The sequence below is a fragment of the Corvus brachyrhynchos genome, unplaced genomic scaffold, assembly GCF_000691975.1.
Source record: "Corvus brachyrhynchos isolate BGI_N302 unplaced genomic scaffold, ASM69197v1 scaffold148, whole genome shotgun sequence".
NCBI classification, from domain to species: Eukaryota; Metazoa; Chordata; class Aves; order Passeriformes; family Corvidae; genus Corvus; species Corvus brachyrhynchos.
Genome location: NW_008239785.1, coordinates 3,331,091 through 3,349,219, shown reverse-complemented (window position 1 = coordinate 3,349,219; position 18,129 = coordinate 3,331,091). Strand labels below are relative to the sequence as shown.

The 18,129-nt window shown below is 45.4% G+C and overlaps 1 protein-coding gene across 2 annotated transcripts in view; it reads left to right on the top strand.

The window, feature by feature from the left end:
• The first annotated feature begins 29 nt into the window (after positions 1-29).
• TMEM104 (transmembrane protein 104) overlaps positions 30-18,129 on the top strand; it is a 43,437-nt gene continuing 25,337 nt past the window's right edge. The window contains exons 1-7 of one of the 2 annotated variants that reach the window (XM_017743261.1): positions 30-1,062; positions 2,864-2,985; positions 4,883-4,964; positions 5,879-5,981; positions 6,372-6,452; positions 10,802-10,901; positions 11,685-11,790. In XM_017743261.1, coding sequence (XP_017598750.1) covers positions 1,018-1,062; positions 2,864-2,985; positions 4,883-4,964; positions 5,879-5,981; positions 6,372-6,452; positions 10,802-10,901; positions 11,685-11,790 — 639 coding nt within the window. In that variant the 5' untranslated portion in view covers positions 30-1,017. Of the gene's footprint in view, positions 1,063-2,863; positions 2,986-4,882; positions 4,965-5,878; positions 5,982-6,371; positions 6,453-10,801; positions 10,902-11,681; positions 11,791-18,129 lie in introns of both variants that reach the window. The other variant, XM_017743260.1, reaches the window with a different exon arrangement.

Here is an 18,129-nt window from a genome sequence, read left to right as displayed (position 1 = left end):
GGGTGGGGGCCCTGCACGGGGACACGCTGTCCCCGGCCGCGTCCCGCGGTGTTCGTTGTCTTGCTGCTTGCTCTGGCTTTGCCAAGCTTGGCTTCGGTGTTTTGAGCCGAGGTTTGTTCTAAAAGGTGGAGTTATGACCTGTTCTTCTGAGGCTGGTCCAGTTGTGACCTCAGTGAGCTGTGCTCCCTGATTCTTTTCTGTCATGCAGCGTAGGTGTACAAGCTTAGAAGTGTTTGGGTTTTTTAGTGGAGCTCAGCTTGTGCTGATGGCATGTCCCAGCTGGTGTGGCTGAGTAGGAGCACATGTAGAAGTGTGAGGCCCTTAAACATTTCAGTTATGGCTAATCATTGACACTGAAACCTTCCAGAAGGCTTCAGTTCCCCCCTACACCTCTAGGTTTTTTTTTTTAACAATGTAAAGCTTCTCCAGTGCTTCTGCTTTGGAAATGTTGCTGTGTGAAAAGCATCTTGGTGTGTTTAATTGGTCCAACATTTTCATTTGTCTACTTATTTCTGAATTTAGGAGGAGAGACTTTAGGCTGGTTTTTGCTGTTTGGTTTGCAGGAGGCATGTGTTTGTAAGGAGTAGTAGCTGCATGAGAAGCAGCAGTTTGAGATCATCCTCAAGGCAGTCATTTTTCCTGTTGAGGTTTTAGTTGTCTGAAACAGCCCCTCTGGCTGTTTGGAGAAGATGAAATTTGGTCATCACATGCTGTGAAAGGGCAGGGTCTTTTGGTTGCTTTTAAACCAGTTTAACAGGTATGAAAACTTCTCACAGAGTATTGAACCGAGTGGTGTTGGTGAGTGGGGTCTGTCCTGTCTGAAGGACAAGGTCCTTCTGGAATGTGTTCAAGTACCAGAAAACTGGTGTGCAAAAGCTAACTTGTGAGTTCTTCCTTTTTCCAGCAAAGATAACACAGTGTTACGATGTTTCCGTAGGTTAAAGGCAACAGAAATTGAAAACACCCTCCCAAAAATATCCTTCTGGCTTTGCTCTGGGGTTCCCCTCCACCTTCAGGATGGCAGGTGGCATCACTGACACCGGAGAGCTTTACTCTCCCTATGTAAGTTCCACTGCTTGTGGGTTTGGTCACAAGTTTTTTTTCAAAATCCTCTTGCCTCAGCGTTGTGTTTGCAAATCCTACTTCCTCATGGACACAACCTCAGCATTTCGGGAGATGATGGAGGTCAAAGGTGGTTAAAAATGCTTGATGTTTGTAGTTATTGGGGGTTTTTTTACATCACAGATCACTTTTCATAAAGTAAAGGGATGATGTCTGCTTAAAGTATAGATCTAAAAGTGCTAAAAAGAGTTTAATGTCCCATACCAGCTCTTCATCCTACTGGCCACTTTCTCACATTTTGTTAATGTTTTCATCTACCCAAATTGTCATTGGCATAAATGGGGGGACTGGGACATTGAAACTATCCCACTTTCTTCTCTTTTGTTGCTTTAAATAAACAATTTCTCCTGAATTTCTCAAAGTTTACTTAGCTGCAGCTGTTGCAGTAATTTGTTTTATACCACTTCATTAAAAGTGAGTAATTAAGAGGTTTCTTCCCTGTAATGTGGTGTCCTGTGCAACTGCAGAGCCAATTACTGCTTTCCTATATTACTGGAAATACCGGTTTTCATAGCCACAAGTCTTCATAAAATGTCAGCTTTTAAAAACAACACTTTGTAAACAGTGTTTTTGTTTTTTTAAGTGAACTCAATAAATATAGAACCAGCCCTGAAGTCTGTGTGTTGGATTTTAAATGCTTTAAAATTTTCATCTCCATGTTAATGATTGAGTGTAGGAGAAGTGGATATTAGGCTGCAGAAATAGGTCACAACTGAGAAAATGGAGAAGTAAGACAATAACTGGGATGTCTGGACCTTCAAGGATTAGTGTCACCTGCTCTGATGTTGTTATGCTGGTGCTGCATGAATTTCCTAGAGTAATCTCAAAGGCTGAGACTCTCCTCCTTCATTTTCCCTGAAGATGTCTGACCAGGCTGAACATACAGGCACCCTCTAAACTCTGCTTGACCAAAGGAAAAGCCTCGTTCTGGGATGTTCAGCAAAAGATGAATTTGCTGTGCTTATGCCAGTGAAGTGCTCTCAGGGTCACTGGGGAATAGTTCTCCTGGTGTTAATTGCTCCACATCCAGAAAAGTCTGCTCATACACAGCTCTTTACTGGCTTTCCTCTGGAGGGACTCTGACCTATATTAAAATAACCCCACCAAAGCACAACAACTTTGGCAGCTTTTGATCTTGAATTCAGCTAAATTCATAGCCTGGGGGGTCCTGTCCAAGTGCAGAGTTCTCTTTTGTCTCTGGACACTGAAAAAGCTCATTGCCAGGGAAGATAAAATCCTTTCCCTTCAGGAAGTAAAATCCCTTCTTCAGCATTTGCTCAGCTTCTTACTGGTGAAATGGCAAGCAGGCTTTGAATTAGAATTCTGTTTGGATATTTCCTGCTTGACTGAGAATAAAAGATCCTGAAAGGTGCATAGTCATAACTACTTGTGTTCAGGTCAGAAAAAAAGGAGAGACCCCAACCCACTTCTGGTAGAAGGCAGTGATTTGAAAACAAACAAAAAAAAAATCTCATGTACTTTATAACTTTACAGGCTAGAGAGGAAAAAATAATTTAAAATAATTAGAAAACTGGAGGGGAACGTCAGTGTCTCCAGAAATGTGCTGACACCCACATTGTTCTCTTTGGATGGCAGTCCCCTCCTCCAGTTATTTCTCATGTGGACTTGCTCCCACCCTGCTGGCTCAGGGATTGCCCTGTCCATTTAAATCAGGGTGTGTGTGAGGTGTTTTGGGTGATTCCTGGCACGCTCTGATGCTGGATCATGTGGCTGGTTGCAGGTTGGCCTGGTTTACATGTTCAACCTCATCGTCGGAACGGGAGCCCTGACCATGCCCAAGGCCTTTGCCACAGCAGGATGGCTCGTCAGCCTCATCCTCCTGCTGTTCCTGGGATTTATGAGGTAGGATGTGAGTGTGTGTCTTTAGGGGACTGGGAGGTTCCTCGGGGTGAGGACAGTGTGAAGACTTCTGCTGTTTTCCTGTGTGCTCTGTCCCTCTGCTCCTTGAGTGTTGGTTTCTGCAGTGGTGTTGCCTGTGGACCTGATTTGGGGGGGGATACACTTCCTGACTCTCTGCTACATCCCATTTCCTGACTGATGGGAAGGACTTTTTTTCCTCCAGTCCAGAGTCTTCTGGAACCTTTATCCCAGCTACCTTTTTGACATTGTCCTCGCTGTGGATACATTCCATGCTTGCCTCTGGCACGGATCAGTTCCCCAAACACCAACCAGGTCACAGGTGGCACAGGGTCAAGTCTTTGCTTTGTGGCTTGCAGATGTGTAAGCTTTCTCTTTCTCACAGCTGCAAGAGTGTCAGGAACACAAATTCCTGTATATTCAGGCCTGTCTTAGCCCCTCCAGACCTGTGCTGCTCAAGACCTTGGAGGTGGTCTCCTGTTTGTAGTGCTGGCTCACTGTGAGCCCCTGCCCAGGTGCCTCCCTGCTGGAGCAGCAGGTGGAGCTGAAGGCTGTGGATACAGCACTGATTTCTAAGGAGTTACTGATACAATTGCCATCTTCTGGTGGGCTGGGAATCGCTGCTTGCTCCTTGCTTGGTTTTAAAATAAAATAAAACAAAATCCCCTCCTGCCATTTGTATAAATGGACTTTTGAAGTCCCAGCCTTTTCAGTAACCAGCTCTGCCAGCCTGAATGTGCCTTTGGTTTGGAGGCAGAGCTTTTGGGATCTGTTCTGAGCTGCCGTGCAGGGGGACTGTATGGTCAGTACTGACTGTACAAATGCTTGTGAGTGCCTCACCTCAGAGCTGGGTGCTGCAAAGGTTTGATCAAATGCTATCTGTGGGGTTACCAGTAACTGGGAGCTTTAGAAGCAATTCCTTTTAGCTATGTTAGTTTAAAAGCATAAATTCAATATATGGAACTCAGCACCAGCAGACAATCCTTCAAGGTCAGCAGAAGAGCACAAACCTCCAAAGCTGTGCACCCAAACTGCAGTGGATTAAGCTGAGAAGACACAGCTCAAAGTGCTGCATGCCTTGGGAGCTCTGTTGCTTTTGTCCTGGTACTTGTGACTTCCTTGTGCCCACTGGGCACCCTCACAAAAAGCCTGGGTGGAAATTGCTACACAGGCCTCAGCACTTCCTTATTCTTGCAAAACTGATCTCTTATTTGAGCTTGATAGGCAAGTCCAGTTCCTGAAGCAGTGAGAAACCACTTTAAAGCCTTAGATTGATTTGAGGGAGTTTTAAAATTTATTGATTCATATTATAGGACTGGTTTTAGCTGAGATAATGATATTCCTTCCATCAGTGGCTCTCCCTATCTCCCTGGATGGCTTTTTCGCTGTCCTCCAGTATTTGCCTGCACGTGTGATCTGTTCCTTGTTCTTGTATTGATGCTTTGCTTCTGATGCCGTGTGTAAGATTCTTTAAGGGACCAGAGTACCTTTGCCACAAGCTTCAGAATAGAACTGGGTTTGTCCTAGGTTCTAAAAAGAGGAAGGAAACTTGCTTTCTAGCAAAGGTCAAAGTCCTCTTGCTGCCTTCAACCCACAGGAACACCAGGAATGTGCCTTCCAAATATCTAAAGTGTTATTATATCTGAAGGTGTGTTATATTTTACTGCACGTTGTGGTCTGCTTGAACACCTGAATCTCAAGAGCGGAAGGGAGCAATAAGCTGAGATGAAACACTGTCAAAACAGTGTGTGGGGAGCTGGCAAAAGGATTGTTTTGGTTTGTTTGTTTGCTTCAACAAACAGATGGGAATTATTCTCCATCTCTCTTCAGTGACAGTTCTTGACTATTACTGATGATATCAATTGAATTTTTCTCTCTGTAGCTATATGACTACGACCTTTGTAGTGGAAGCCATGGCTGCTGCAAATGCCCAGCTGAGATGGAAGAGAATGGAAAAACACAAGGTTTGTGTGGGGTTTAATTTTTCCTTTTTCTCCTGTTGTTGTATCACGTAGGATTTTCCTGGCATTCCCCTGCATCTTTGCCTTGCCTCGTTACTAACTCTAAAGAAATAAATTTCTACTGTACTTAACTTTGCCATATAAAATATAGCTGTTAGTTCCCTGTGGGGTTGCTCATTAAAGACAGGATTTTCTGTTCCTGCTTTGAAAAATCTCTTGTGCTGTTCACATTTCTTACTGATCACGCTCTCCTTGCCCAGAAGCGCTGCTCACTGAATGTGGAGAGGTGGCAGCCAATATATTGGTGCTATTTGGAGTGTGCTGAGGACTATAAATCCTTGTTGATCTCAGGTCATTTAACTGGGACAGGCTGGGATGTCCTTGCTGTTCCTCGGGCTGTATCCCAGGTTGTGGACAGTTCTGAATTATATCCTTGCTGTAAAACTTGTGGCATTACTGGATCAGAGGGAGGCATAATTGTTTGCACTAATTTAGACCCCTGCCTTGGTATTAGTGGGATGGAGTTAGGAACTAGACCTGCCTGCTCTGGATAGATATGGTTGGATTTATTTTTTTCTACCAGTTCTGCAACACTGCAGATCTGCCGGAAGTTTCCAGCTTCCTTGTGCCACTTATCACTGCATGAATTGGGCAGTGTTGCTGTGTGTGTGTTATGACCCGGGGCTGGGACAGCAGAGCCTGTCACTCACTTCAGCCTGCTTTGCTAGTGTTCTCTTCTGCCCTCCACAGCATCCCAAGGGCTCCCTGGTATTGCCTTTGCTTGCATGTCCTACCCTCCCTGTTTGGGACCTTCCTTTGAGTGTCTGGAACACTCAGTGTGACCGCGGCACTGGGGGTGGCACAGCCTGTACTGTGGGTAGCAGATATCTCAGCAGTGGTCTGGTCTTTTCATGCAGGAGGATGATGAAGATGAGGATTCTTCTTCTGGAGTGTCTGACAGTGATGTTCTCCTCCACGATGGCTACGAGCGAGCAGAGACGCGGCCTATCCTGTCAGTTCGTGAGTACCCAGTTCATGCTTTCACTGGTGTGAGGCCTCTTCTCTGCAGACAGTGTTCCAGTGGTCTCCTCTGTCCGTTTCACCCTTAATTCCACATGCTCTCATCCCAAAGTCCTCAGCGCTTGCAAGATAAGACTCATTGAGAATTCAGTTTGCCTTCTGCTGCCTGATAAAGATCTTTTCCTTCTAGGTCACTAAGATAAGAGCATCTTATTTTCCAAACACTTCTAAACTAGCTTTAGCAGAGTAATTGGCCCAGTGACTCTGCAGCTGTGGAGTTGTACATACTGTCCTTCAAACTGCTGCTAGAGCCTCCCAAGCATCCAGGTAATCCGGCCTCAGGGCTTATTGGAGGGACTGGTTGAAACACTTCTTGTTTTTAACTTGCAGAGAGACGTGGCTCAGCCAATATCTTTGAAATCACTGAGAGGGTGGAAATGGGCCAGATGGCTTCCATGTTCTTCAATAAAGGTAAGTGATGAACATTTTCAAGTCCCTGTGGGTCCTCCTGCACGTTGTGTGTATGGCTGTTCTGTAAGTTTGCATGCTTCTCAGTGTGGGTTTGCATCCTGAGTTTGTGATAATTCCACCCAAATGTGCTGTTCCTTCTCTCTGTGGACTGTATTCATCCTTCTTTGTGATGTTTCTACAAAGTATTTATGGGCCAGCTGGGCCAGAACCTGCTGTGGTGAGCATGGAACCAGCAAAACACTGCAGGTTATGGGACCAGTTTCTTGATACAGACAAGTGTAAGTCAGTGCCTTTTCTGACTGCACTTCACCTACCTCTGAACTGCATCTGTCCTCTGTGACCTCCGCTGTCTGAAGCCCAGCTGTAGTGTTTTCCAGCTCCATCTTGGTTGTAGCATTTGAGAGTAAGACATTCAGGCTTCCTTGAGCCCTGTAAATAGCAGTCTGAAGGAGAGAGACTTCTGATAGGAGCTTCTAGGAATTGTCTGCGTCTGGGGAATCATCAGGAGAGCTGGGACATGAGCTGCTGAAGAGGTCCCTGCTGAGGATATGATAGACAGCTGGCTTGTCTTTTTGCTTTTAAATGTCTTTTGTATGCCAGGGAACCAACTTGTAACCCTGCTGTAATAAAGCTCTATCCGTTCCTGTGTGTGATAGAAATGCAAACCACAGTGATGAGGATTCTGAAACCTGTAAAGCAGGACAATGAAATGCTGTGCAGAGCCAGAACATCATCAGACACCATGGCTGTGCAGTTTTGAGCCTGTCAGGCCCCATTTTTTGTGGAAAGTGATGTTTTTCCCTTGTTCACTGGCCACCTTGCAAAGAGGTGATGGAAGGCTGGGTTTTTTCCACTGCATTACATCAGTATTATGCCAGTGTAAAGCTGTTGCCTCTGAAGGACAGCTGGGCTTAAGGAGTGAATATTCTTTGAACTTTATTTTTTGATTTTAAAGTTAATTGAATAAAACCTTTTAATTTTCCTGCGTGCCTCTTCGGGGATTTTGTAGATTTGAATCCACTTAGGACTATCAAAATAATCCACCTTGGACTAGGCTGCCATGTTTTTAGTCAGAGAAGTGAAGTGTGTCAGAAACATCTTGTTCCTGGTCTTGCCTCTATAGCACTGAGTTGTTACAACCTTAGGCAAGTTTTCTTGCTTGTTTGCTTTGCTGTGTGTGAAATACAGTGAGCACATCCCTGTCTCCGATGTTCCTCTGAGGAGTAGTATTTGAGAAGTGCTTTGAGAGCAATCATGTGAAAGGGATCAGCAGTATTTTTTACTGAGTATTGGGCTGTGGAGGGCTGGTGATCACAGGAGTCAGTGTGTTCTCATCAAGTTTCGGGAGGCCCCTTCTTTGCATGTGCTTCACAGGGGAGCTGGAAAGGACCCCCAGAAGCCAGGCAGGTTCTGGGCCTCTCTGGTAGTAGAGGGTGCCTCAGCCAGTAGAGGGTGCTGGGAATATGTGTCCTCTCTCTGTGGGCGCTGATGTAGCTTCTGAGCAAAGTGAAATAAACTGCTTAGTACTCTTAAATCTTAATCCCTCTTCTTAATGTTGCTTTAGCCAGAGTTATCTGATTTCTGTGTTAGGGATCCTCCCCAGGCTGTACTCAGCCCATTGCGAAGGGCTGAATCCATCTGCAGGAAGGTGGCTGGAACAGCTGCAGACCATGGCCTGACCCCGCTTGTGACTTGCAGATGGGATGAGGTGCCCGAAGCAAAGGGCCTGGGGCAGCTGTAACTCATTTGCTGCTTTCCCTCTGTCTGAGCTCAGCAGTGAGGCTCCATCCCTGTCACTGAGTCCCGATTCAGAGACACCCTCTGGCCTGCAAGTGGCTGCAGAGACAGACAGGTGAAGGGCCTCCCTCTGCAGGTCCCTGCTGAGGTGCTCCCTTCCCACAGCTGCACAGAAAGGCCTTCAGCAAGGGCAGCTGATCAGTGACCACTTAGTGCAGAGAAACTGGGCCACACTGGGGAGTTCCTAGCTCCAAGCACCAGCCTGTGAGGTTTCACAGCTGGCAAATGTCTGGGTGTTTACTCATGATATACAAAGTATGGATCCAAACCCACGGTGATGGAGGGCTTCACAGCCTCCAGAGGAAAGGCTGATGAAAGCTGTGCAGTAGACCTCAAAACCCCTGATTTCTAGTGAGTTCTCTGCTCCTTTCCCTTGACTGATTTTTATTTTCAACAATCTGACAGGAGTTGAATCCGCAGTCCTAGGAGATAAGATGGGGATAAATCTCAATTTCAGATTGTCTGCTTTCTTAAAGGGAGCTGACTTAGGTTTAGGCTGTGAAGATCCTGTGTGCTCTTTTGAAAGAGCTGGCTCTGAAAAACTACTTCTTTTCTTGATTTAATATTTTTATTTTTTAGCATGCAATGTTGGGTGCTTTCTTCTGGGACTGAGCAGTCATTTATTGCAGCAATAGATTCTAGGCACATCTATCATGCTGTTTCCTCACAGGAAGTCATTGATTTTTTTTTTTTCACCCTGTTTTGTGCCCAGTAATGAAAGTATTGATCAGGGAGGGTCAGCAGCAGTTTATAAAAGAGCTGATGCTAAAGTCTTCCTGTCTTGGAGAGGATGAGTTTGGGAGAGGAGTGTCACCTGTGCTTCCTGCAGACAGAGAGCTCTGCACTGGAATGGGGATGGAGTGTGTGCTGCTGGGTACTGGCTGGTGCTTCTGTGGCTTAGCTGGTCACATCAGCCTTATTTTGGGTGTGTGGGGCAGCTGAGTCCTGAGACCAGTCACAGATCCCAAAACAGAATATCTGTCTGAGTCAGTGTAGTCCTGAGCTTCATGTCTCTGCAGCTTCTGTCCTATGTCAGATATTTTTTAAAACCTTCAAACCTTCTTAATGGGAAATTGGAGAAGACTGGTAGGTAGTTTGTTGCTGTTTCCAAAACAATTCAGAGACTCCCTAACTGTGAAGATGTCTTTCACAGAGCAAGAAAACAAGGGAAGAGCTATATGGAATGATCTGACAATTTCTGTGATAGGTCCATTTGTCTCCAGGAACAACTCCAGAGCACTGATTTAGTGTGCTACTGTACAGAAGCAGGGAAGTGCTCTCGGTGCTTTCCTGATACAGCCCCTTTTATGCTAAGCAGGTTCAGCATATGGAATAAGTTATTTAAACAAAGGAGAATGCCTATTAATGTTTCCTGACATCCAGGGATCCAGGGGCAGTGTGATGGCAAATCATCAAAACATACTTTGGGGTACCCAAGCACACTAGGAATGGGTCCTCATTCCTGCAGCAGTGTTATCCTTGTTTGATAGTTGTCACAGCTGTGAGTGTGAGGTTTGCTAAGCTGCACTGGGATTAAGCATCAGGTGGGCATCACAACTTGAAAGTATGAGCAGGTTTCTTAAGCTGTTTTCCTTCAATGTCAACTTCCTAAATTAAATAAATTTGAGGCTTTTATTCTGTAACTCATCTGACTCTGAAATAAAATATCTTCCAATTTGTTTTTCCTTGGCGAGGTTTATACAGACGTGCTTGCAAGAAGAGAATCCTGGAGTCTCATCAAGCATTTCTTTATCCCTGTAGATTTTAGCCCTTCACAGCAGTGTCTTCTTGTGCCTCAATAAGGCTGTTCTATGCACCCAATTAATTTGTGTAAGGTTTTTTTTTAATCTCATAGGTGAAGGCAAGGCAAGATTTAAATTAAAAATAATTTTTAAAAGCTGAGGAAAAACCTATCCAAAAAAACAAGTAGGGGCAGGAAGAGTGTATGTGGTGGCATCAGGGTAAGTAGGCTGCAGAAAGAGTTTTAAAGTTTGCAGGATTGGACCTTGGCTCAAGTTGCCAGTGGTAGGGAATCTCCCAAAGCAGCTCCATTTCAGCCCATTGGAATCTGAGCTCTGCAGGGCCAAATCCCTACAAATCCCTATTGTGAAGGTCCTGCAGGTTTGCAGTCAGAGGGTTTGGAATCAGCAGAGCCTAAAAACATTCTCTCTACATTTCACTTTGTCAGGCTGTGCTCACACTGAGTCTGAGAGCATCACCTGGATGTTTGCCTGTGGCTGTTCCGAGCTGACAGCTTCATCTGGCCAGTGACTTATGTGAGACCTGTTGGTCTTGACTGCAGGATGGGCTTGAACTAGAGGGTTTAGTGACAGTGCCAGCTATTGAAGGAGGCATAGTGGAGCTCTGAGACCCCTCATGCCTCATCAGTTCCTGTTCCATGGTTAAGTTCCCTGAGCTTGGGTGGAGTTTGCTGTAGAAACTATGGAGACAAATGGTGATTTAAGACCTTAAAAATTTGTATATTTGAAGCGCAGAGTACAAGAGTCTCCATGTACTCTGCTGAATCTGGACAATATTTTCTTTTTCTGCAGTGGGTGTCAACCTCTTCTATTTCTGCATAATTATCTACCTCTATGGAGATCTGGCAATCTATGCAGCAGCGGTGCCAGTCTCTCTCATGCAGGTGACCTGGTAAGTGTGCTTACTGCTGAGGGGCTGTGTGCTGCCAGGGGACAGGGCAGGCTTAGGGTTTGATGGGGTGATAAGTCTGACTAGGATCAGCTGTACTTTCCAAAACATGGGATGGAGAAATGACTCAAGGACAGCTCATCTCTTGTGGGTGGGAGGTGAAATTGTTTTGTATTCCCCACCTGAGTGCTTGCTGCCTGCCTGCAAAGTAGCTGACCTGATTCCAGACAAGTCCTCAGATGTGAAGTATTTCCAGCTTCAGCACTTGCAGACATGGGACTTGTTGCTCCACAGTTTGATTGCAATACTCTGCAATGTGTTCCCTTCTCTGTCTCTTTGGGTAAGAGCTGGGAGGTGTAATGCTTACTAAGCCTGAGGCCAGTGAGTGATGATGGTACATGGACTTAGCTCTGGACTGGGAGTGGTGCCTTTCTCAAAGAAACAGATAATGAAAAAGATTGGTTTGATCAAATCTGAGCTGGATTTGGACTTGTATCTCGAAAACGGAAAACCTCAGTGAACCATAAAAGACTTGAGCTCACCAGCTTGATGATCAAATGATCAAACTTGCAAATAACTGCAGGCAATTCAAGAATTTGCCTTCAAACCTCTGGTGCTCAGTGACTTGCTGTGTTACACCGTCCAGAAAATGTAAGAAAGTGAGTGTGATCAGGGACAGAGAGGAGGATTGGCCTCTGCTCATTCTTCTTTCTTGAATGCAGGAGAGGGGAAGACATCTGCTAGGAGTTAATTACTGTCTTTTGTTTCTCCCTCCTTTCCCAGCAGTGTCACTGGCAACCATTCTTGCAGTGTTGGAGATGGCACAAAGTACAACGACACGGACAAGTGCTGGGGGCCAATTCGAAGGATTGATGCTTACAGGCTGTATCTGGTGAGCTTCTTGAATTGGGATGACTATTGTTGCCATTTAAACTCTGCTTCTAGTGCATAGGGATTTTTATTTCTCATAGAAATAATGTAGTTCAAGTGAACAACAGAGTATGAAACTTTTGGTTCAGTCTGACTTTTTTGGCCAAATACCCCCTCCCTATTCTTGGGGACATGTCTGTGTTTGAACTTGTTGGGCTTCAAAATGATCCTTACGGTTTTGAGTTTGAGTTCTGTCCATCTTGGTGTGTAGTTTTATATTGCTTAAGCAGGTGAGATGTTTTTGCCAAAGGCTGGGTTTTTCTTCACTGGGTTTTTCAGTGGCTGGCTAAGTAATATTCACTTGGGGGTAATTGTTGTCAAGATACTGAAGTCTATTAAACTCACTTGAGTGCTTTAGAATATAAAATAGCCAGAGTTGGAAGGGACCCGCAAGGATCATTGAGTCCATCCTTTATGTGAATAAAATTGTTAATGCTGCAGGAGAATCTGCGATTTGAAAGATGATGGAAACAACCAGCTTAGACAACATCCAGTGCTACTCACTGCCTTAGTAATAGCTTTGTCTAGTTCAGGACTGTCTATTGCATCTAATGCTGTGCTGGGGTTCTGCTCTGAACCCAGGGTTCTTCCCAAAGGATGATGAACATGGCTTCTCTAGAGCTTGGGGAGCACTGAGTGCTTGTATTTGGAGACAGATGTCGGTAGGGCAAAATGGGAGGAGGGAAGGATGCCAGTGCTGCATAGTGTGGCTTCTGTTAAGGGTCTCAGTGAGAATTTTAAGTAAAAGGAATGAGGGTGGCTGTGTGTGTGCAGAGAAATCCAGAGGTAATTTTGGAGTTAGTACATTTTGGACATGCGGTGGATCACATCCAGTGTTATTGCAAAAGTAAGAGATAGGCCTCAGAAATATTAGTGAATGTCAAAGTCTAGTTAATTATTTAAGAGAAATATTATTGCTTTATTAAATTCTGTCTTGGTCTGCTTCTTTAAAACTTCTAGAAGATTGAAGATTTCCTTCCTGAATTTCAATAACTCTCCCTGACCCAGCAGAAGGAGCTAGTCAGAAAAAGCAGACATGCATTAATTACTGCCTGCAACTCTCGGATATTATGTCTATAATTCATGAAGATAATTGTTGTTACGTCTTGCAAAATTAAAAAAATTAAGACTCTGTAAGCATTAGACTTGCAGTCTGTGTACATAACTCTCAGAGGAGCTTTTCCCTCTGCTTGTCTTGTGGATTTGGAAAATAAATATCTGCAAAGTCTTTGCTAGTGGTTAATCCTTTCCTGCTCAGTTACTGGGATGAGGCTTCAATGTTGTTCTCTGTGCCCCCTTAGATGGAGGGTGGGATTGTTTGTGGGAGAGCAGACCAGTCTATACTGGGTTACTGGTGGGGTCACAATCACTGTTTTCAGGAGGCTGCTGGGTGTCAGCATTATCTCCAAGTCGTGCTTTTCTGTTAAGGTCTCTAATGCTTATTACTGGGTGAGGATGGGAGTAAACTGGGACTTGTTCTGCCTTCAGCTCTTCTGGTCCCACTCCCTGCTTGACCTGTGTGGTTTCATTCTCCAGAAAGCAGAGAGGATGGTGACCTCCTTAGAGAGGGATAAGAGATGTAATAATTTATAAAACACTCAGACCACAGTACTGACCCTGGCTCTGAGTTTGGGCTGCCTCTGAAGTGGCTGTGCTGGCTAATATTTTTCCCCTGCTGTCCTGGTTAATATTTTCCCCACTGTCCTGTTTGCAGTGTGGACAACCAGTGACCAGTTGAGTTCTTAAACTTTCTGAGAGAAACTGGGGGATGGGAGGGCAGGGGAAGGAAGTCACTTGACTTCAAGCAAACAATTCAGTAGTAAACCACTGTAATTATCTCTACACATTTTGTCCAAGCTTCTTGTGTATAGAAATAGAGTTTTGAACATGCCAGAAAAGCTGAAACCTGCCTGTCTGAAGGGGAAAACGCAATATGAAAGTGAGGAGGGGTGAGATGCATCAAAAGCACAGCTTCTCTTGGTCCCAGGGGATCATACCCATAGAGAACTATTCTGTTTTCTTAACTTTCTATTTTGAATTCTTGCCTGATGGAATAATTCAGGTTCCACGTTTCAGTGGACAAACAAGGTCTCTTTTTGCAGACAAGTTCCCCTGTGGCAAGGGGACAGATGGACACTGTGATCCCAAAAGAAAGCAGCTGAGTTTTTGGATCAGCCCATTTGTCCTAGATGCCTGCCTCTAGTTTTCCTACCTTATCTTAGTACTGTATTTAGGTTTAAGTGACTTTTAGGAGTAAGATGGGTGGATGTAGCTGAAACTTCTTGCCAGTTCCAATGAAGCGGTTCTCTGGAAGTAGTATTGTATTTCATACTCTGTGCATGACCCTACAGAAAACCTATTTTGGACTACCAGGAGAATGATCTATTTGAGGTTTTCTGGACAAATGGTGCCAATGGGAGCTGCCTTGTGCCAAGTCCCACCAGTCTGCCAAAGACCCGTGCTGCCTTCCTCCTGTCAACTTTTTCTCTCCCAAAACTGTGTCTTCTTTTCAACAAAAACCATTTCAAACATTGACTCTTCAAGCTGGGGATGGAGAGAAGAATAATGACTGACGTAAAAATCCTTTTTCACGCCTTATTGTCTAAAAAGGCTTCTGGAAGCTGTCTCTGCTCTGATTACTGTGAATGGAAGCTGAAAACTATGTACATAATGAGAATATTTAGACAGATTAAATTCTTCTCTTGAGACTTGCTTGTCTGTGCAGCATCTTTATTGCTGCTCCAAGATTTCACACCTAAGTGTGTCTGCAGAGTCTTCAGAGACCGCTAGGCCCCTATTAACCTTTGTCTGAACAAATGGTTGTCTCACTTCTTGTTTATAAATTGCTTTGGAAAATAAAGACTTGCAAAACAAATAAGTGAAGGCAAGGGCAGGAAATATGTAAATAGACTTTTTCTCCTGTCCCATCACTTGCTGCTAATATTTGCCTCCTTTTTGGGACCATAAAAGACCTGAGAGGTTTGAAGGGTGAGCCTTGCTGTGCTGTTCCACTCCTGTGAGGGCAAGACCCTGCAGGACAAACGGGCTGGAAGAAAGGTGTGTGTTGGGCAGCCCAGCGACCTTGTTGAAGAAAAGCAGTGATCACAGTTAAAGCAGATCGATGGCTTTCTATCTTTGCTTCAGACCTGTCACCACCCTGCCATGTCCTCAACAGCTGGAGTGACTCCCAAGTCCCTTGGCTGTCTCTGGCAATGGGGAGGACAGGGTCACGTTCTCTCAGTGCTGAATTCACACTTCAGTGCAGTTGCTTTATCATGCTCTCTGTAGGGTCCACAGGGCTCTGCTGTGGAGGTCGTGGGGAAGGGGCAGCAGATTTAAGTTTCAGATCTTTCATCGTAACACTTCTTTCTCTTTCTGTCCAAGTCATGTACGAGTGTGACATGATAGTCCCTGTTTCTAGAAAGCAGATACCGAGATAAATAAGAGATTAAATCCTGGGGATCAGCAGCCATTCAGAGTGTCTGATCCAAACTGTGTTCATCACCTGGCAAACAACTTCTGTTCTGCACCAGGGCAGCCGTTGAGGCTGAAAGCTCTACTCTGTTCCCAGCCCTCCTCTTCTGGCAATCTGGGACATGGTGTCTTCCCATGATGGAAAGGAAATGGCTTAAATTCTCAAGGGGAGCCGTGTGCCTTTCAGAAGAGGCACTGGCACAGGTACTCCTGGTAGCCTGGCTCGGTAGCACGTCAAAGCCACGAGGTGCATCTGTTCTGTCTGAGTCTCTGTTGGTTTTTTTAGCTGATTGGGAAGGGACGCGGCATCCGCTTGTGCCGGTTCACAGATGCTGCAGTATCGCAGGCAGCCCAGCGGGTGCGGGCCGGGCGAGGATGGGAGCGCAGATGGTTTAATGGAGATTATCCCAGTTGGAAACGTGCTTGTGCAGTGAAGAAAATGAGCGGGCTCGCAGGCGCTTACTGTCCCTCTTCAGGAGGGACAATGTCACCCCGGCCTGACGCTCTGATCGGTGGCCAGAGCGGGGCCGGGCTGCAGGTGCAGGAGGCTGTGCAGGGGGGTGAGGGGGTGGGCTGAGGACACACGTACCATTGTACCATTGTACCATTGTAGCATTGCTCAGTGCCGGCAGAACTTCATCAGCAAATGCCAAGGCTGAGCTGATAAGTGTTGATGTGGATCCCGTTGGCCTCGGCGCGGGGCTGCCTTCCTGGAGTGCTGGGCTTTGTGTGTCTGCTGCTGCATGTGCTCTGCTTCCCTCTATGGCATTTCTCCTTCCAGGCTCTGCCTGTGCCCTGCTCTGGGTAAAGGTGTCTCAGATTTTTATTGTCGAAACGGATCTTTCCAAATGCATTTACCTGCACTGGGGCAGTTTTATCAGCTTGTTTGGTACACGATGCTCTTGTGGCCTCTTGGTCCATTGTTGGCCTCTGTAGATTTTTATTTTTCGTTTTTTGATTTATATTTTGCCTCCCAACACTGATATGAGAGGAGCCCTCATGGCAGTACTTGAACATCTATGCTTGATCTAAACTGTCTGTTGCCATCTGGGAGCTGGAGCAACAGAGCTGGAGCAGTGCTGCAAGCCAGAGTGCTTCTTCCAAGGGCACCTGGGTTTTCTCCATGGTTCCCTTTGCAGCAAGTGCTTTTCCTCTGCCCTGCCTTCCTCAGCTGTACCCTGCAGCAATATCCGGTAATAAATGGGTCACAGCTGCTGTCTCCTGGATATTTATTCTTACAGGTCTCAATGTCTAGAGACCTTGAGAGCCCATGGTGGGGAAGGAAGCTGCCTCAGTGGCAGGAGCTGGAGCAAGGAGGGCTGATTTCACAGCACATCAGTCAAAAAGGTTTGGGACACTTGTCCTGGGCTCCCAGAGTGAGCCAGTAGAAGGAAGGAAAGCTGATGGAAGTTTATCCTGATGGTGTGAAGTCATCATCTTGTTTAAATAAATTGCTTAAACTGTAGCATTGTTGTGTTCTAGGTTACCTCAGCTTGCAGTAAGGATGCAGCAGGACTGGGGCACTATTAGCTTGTCACCCTGCATATCCTATAAGAAGTTGTTCATGGGTAAGACCTTCTTGCCAAAAATATTGCATTATATTCCTTCCCACAAATGCTTTGATGTGGTTTATTATGGTACTGATATAGAAATAGAAACTAATGTACAAAAAAGTCAGCTGCTACTTCTGTGCATAAAGGCAGCTCTGAAAGACTTCAAAATAAGGAAAAGCTTTTCAAGAGTCCAGAATATTGTGCCATTTCTGTGTGTACAGGCCACCTGAGTTTTGAAGCATTGCTGTGCCACGAGAGGAATTAGTACTGCATTAATTATCAATATCAGTAGGGCAAATTGTTACAGGTGCCTCTGACATACAGCATTGCTTGGCTAAAAGCCCTGTCTCAGAGGCTGATTGGAGTCTTCTCATGCCTCTCATCTACTCGGCCTCCAAAAAGTAAGGTCAGTTAAGTTGTTGCTTTGGTCTGAAGTGCTTGAAGAGGGATAGGAGCCAAGTTCTGCTAAAATAAATGGTGTCTGGATGTGGGATGGGAAGGCAAGTCTCAGCTCTTTTTATTGCACAACTAATAGGTTGAAATTGGCACACAGCCTTGTTAATATGGCATAAATCCTGCCTCCTTCATCCTGGTCCATTCTTCTGTGGCCTCATCAATAAATCCTTTCAATTGCTTGCTCATCATATGCCTGTGACAGATAAACTGGCTCTACTGGAGGTTTCCAGACCCCTTGCGTTTCCTTATGCAAAGGGATCTGCAGATAATAACTGGCCTTGTGAAAAAGAGGTTCCTCCTGAGCCATCAGGAGGAGAGGCAGATGAGTGTGGTGAAATATGAACTTGTTGTACCAGTGACCTAAGAGCTGGAGCTCAGCTTCTGATGGGTGATTTTTCTTGCTTCCTTTTAACTGATGGCATTTTAAGTAAAAGAAACATCAGCCACAAGGCAAACACTGGGTGGGAGAGTCAGCCTTTGGGACCAGACTGAAGCAACTGCAAGAACCACGCTTTGAAGCAACTAACATTAATGGATTAGCTTGTCTCTTTTCACTGGAAAATCAATAGTGCAGGGGACTGGAATGTGTTTTCTGTACAGAGCTGTCTGTTCACTTCACAATGAGAAGTGGGTTTTTCCTAAGTGGAGCTTGGGTTGTGCTTGTCACTTGGACGCTGAGCTTTTCCAAAGGACCAGTCCTGCCTCTCTGGCTCCTCCAGCAGGCTGGCAAGGGCTGTCTGGAACGGAAGGGTGTGGTGGTGCTGCTTGAAGGCATGGCCAGGTGTGCTGTAGGTGCTACCAGGCCTTCAGAGAAGCAA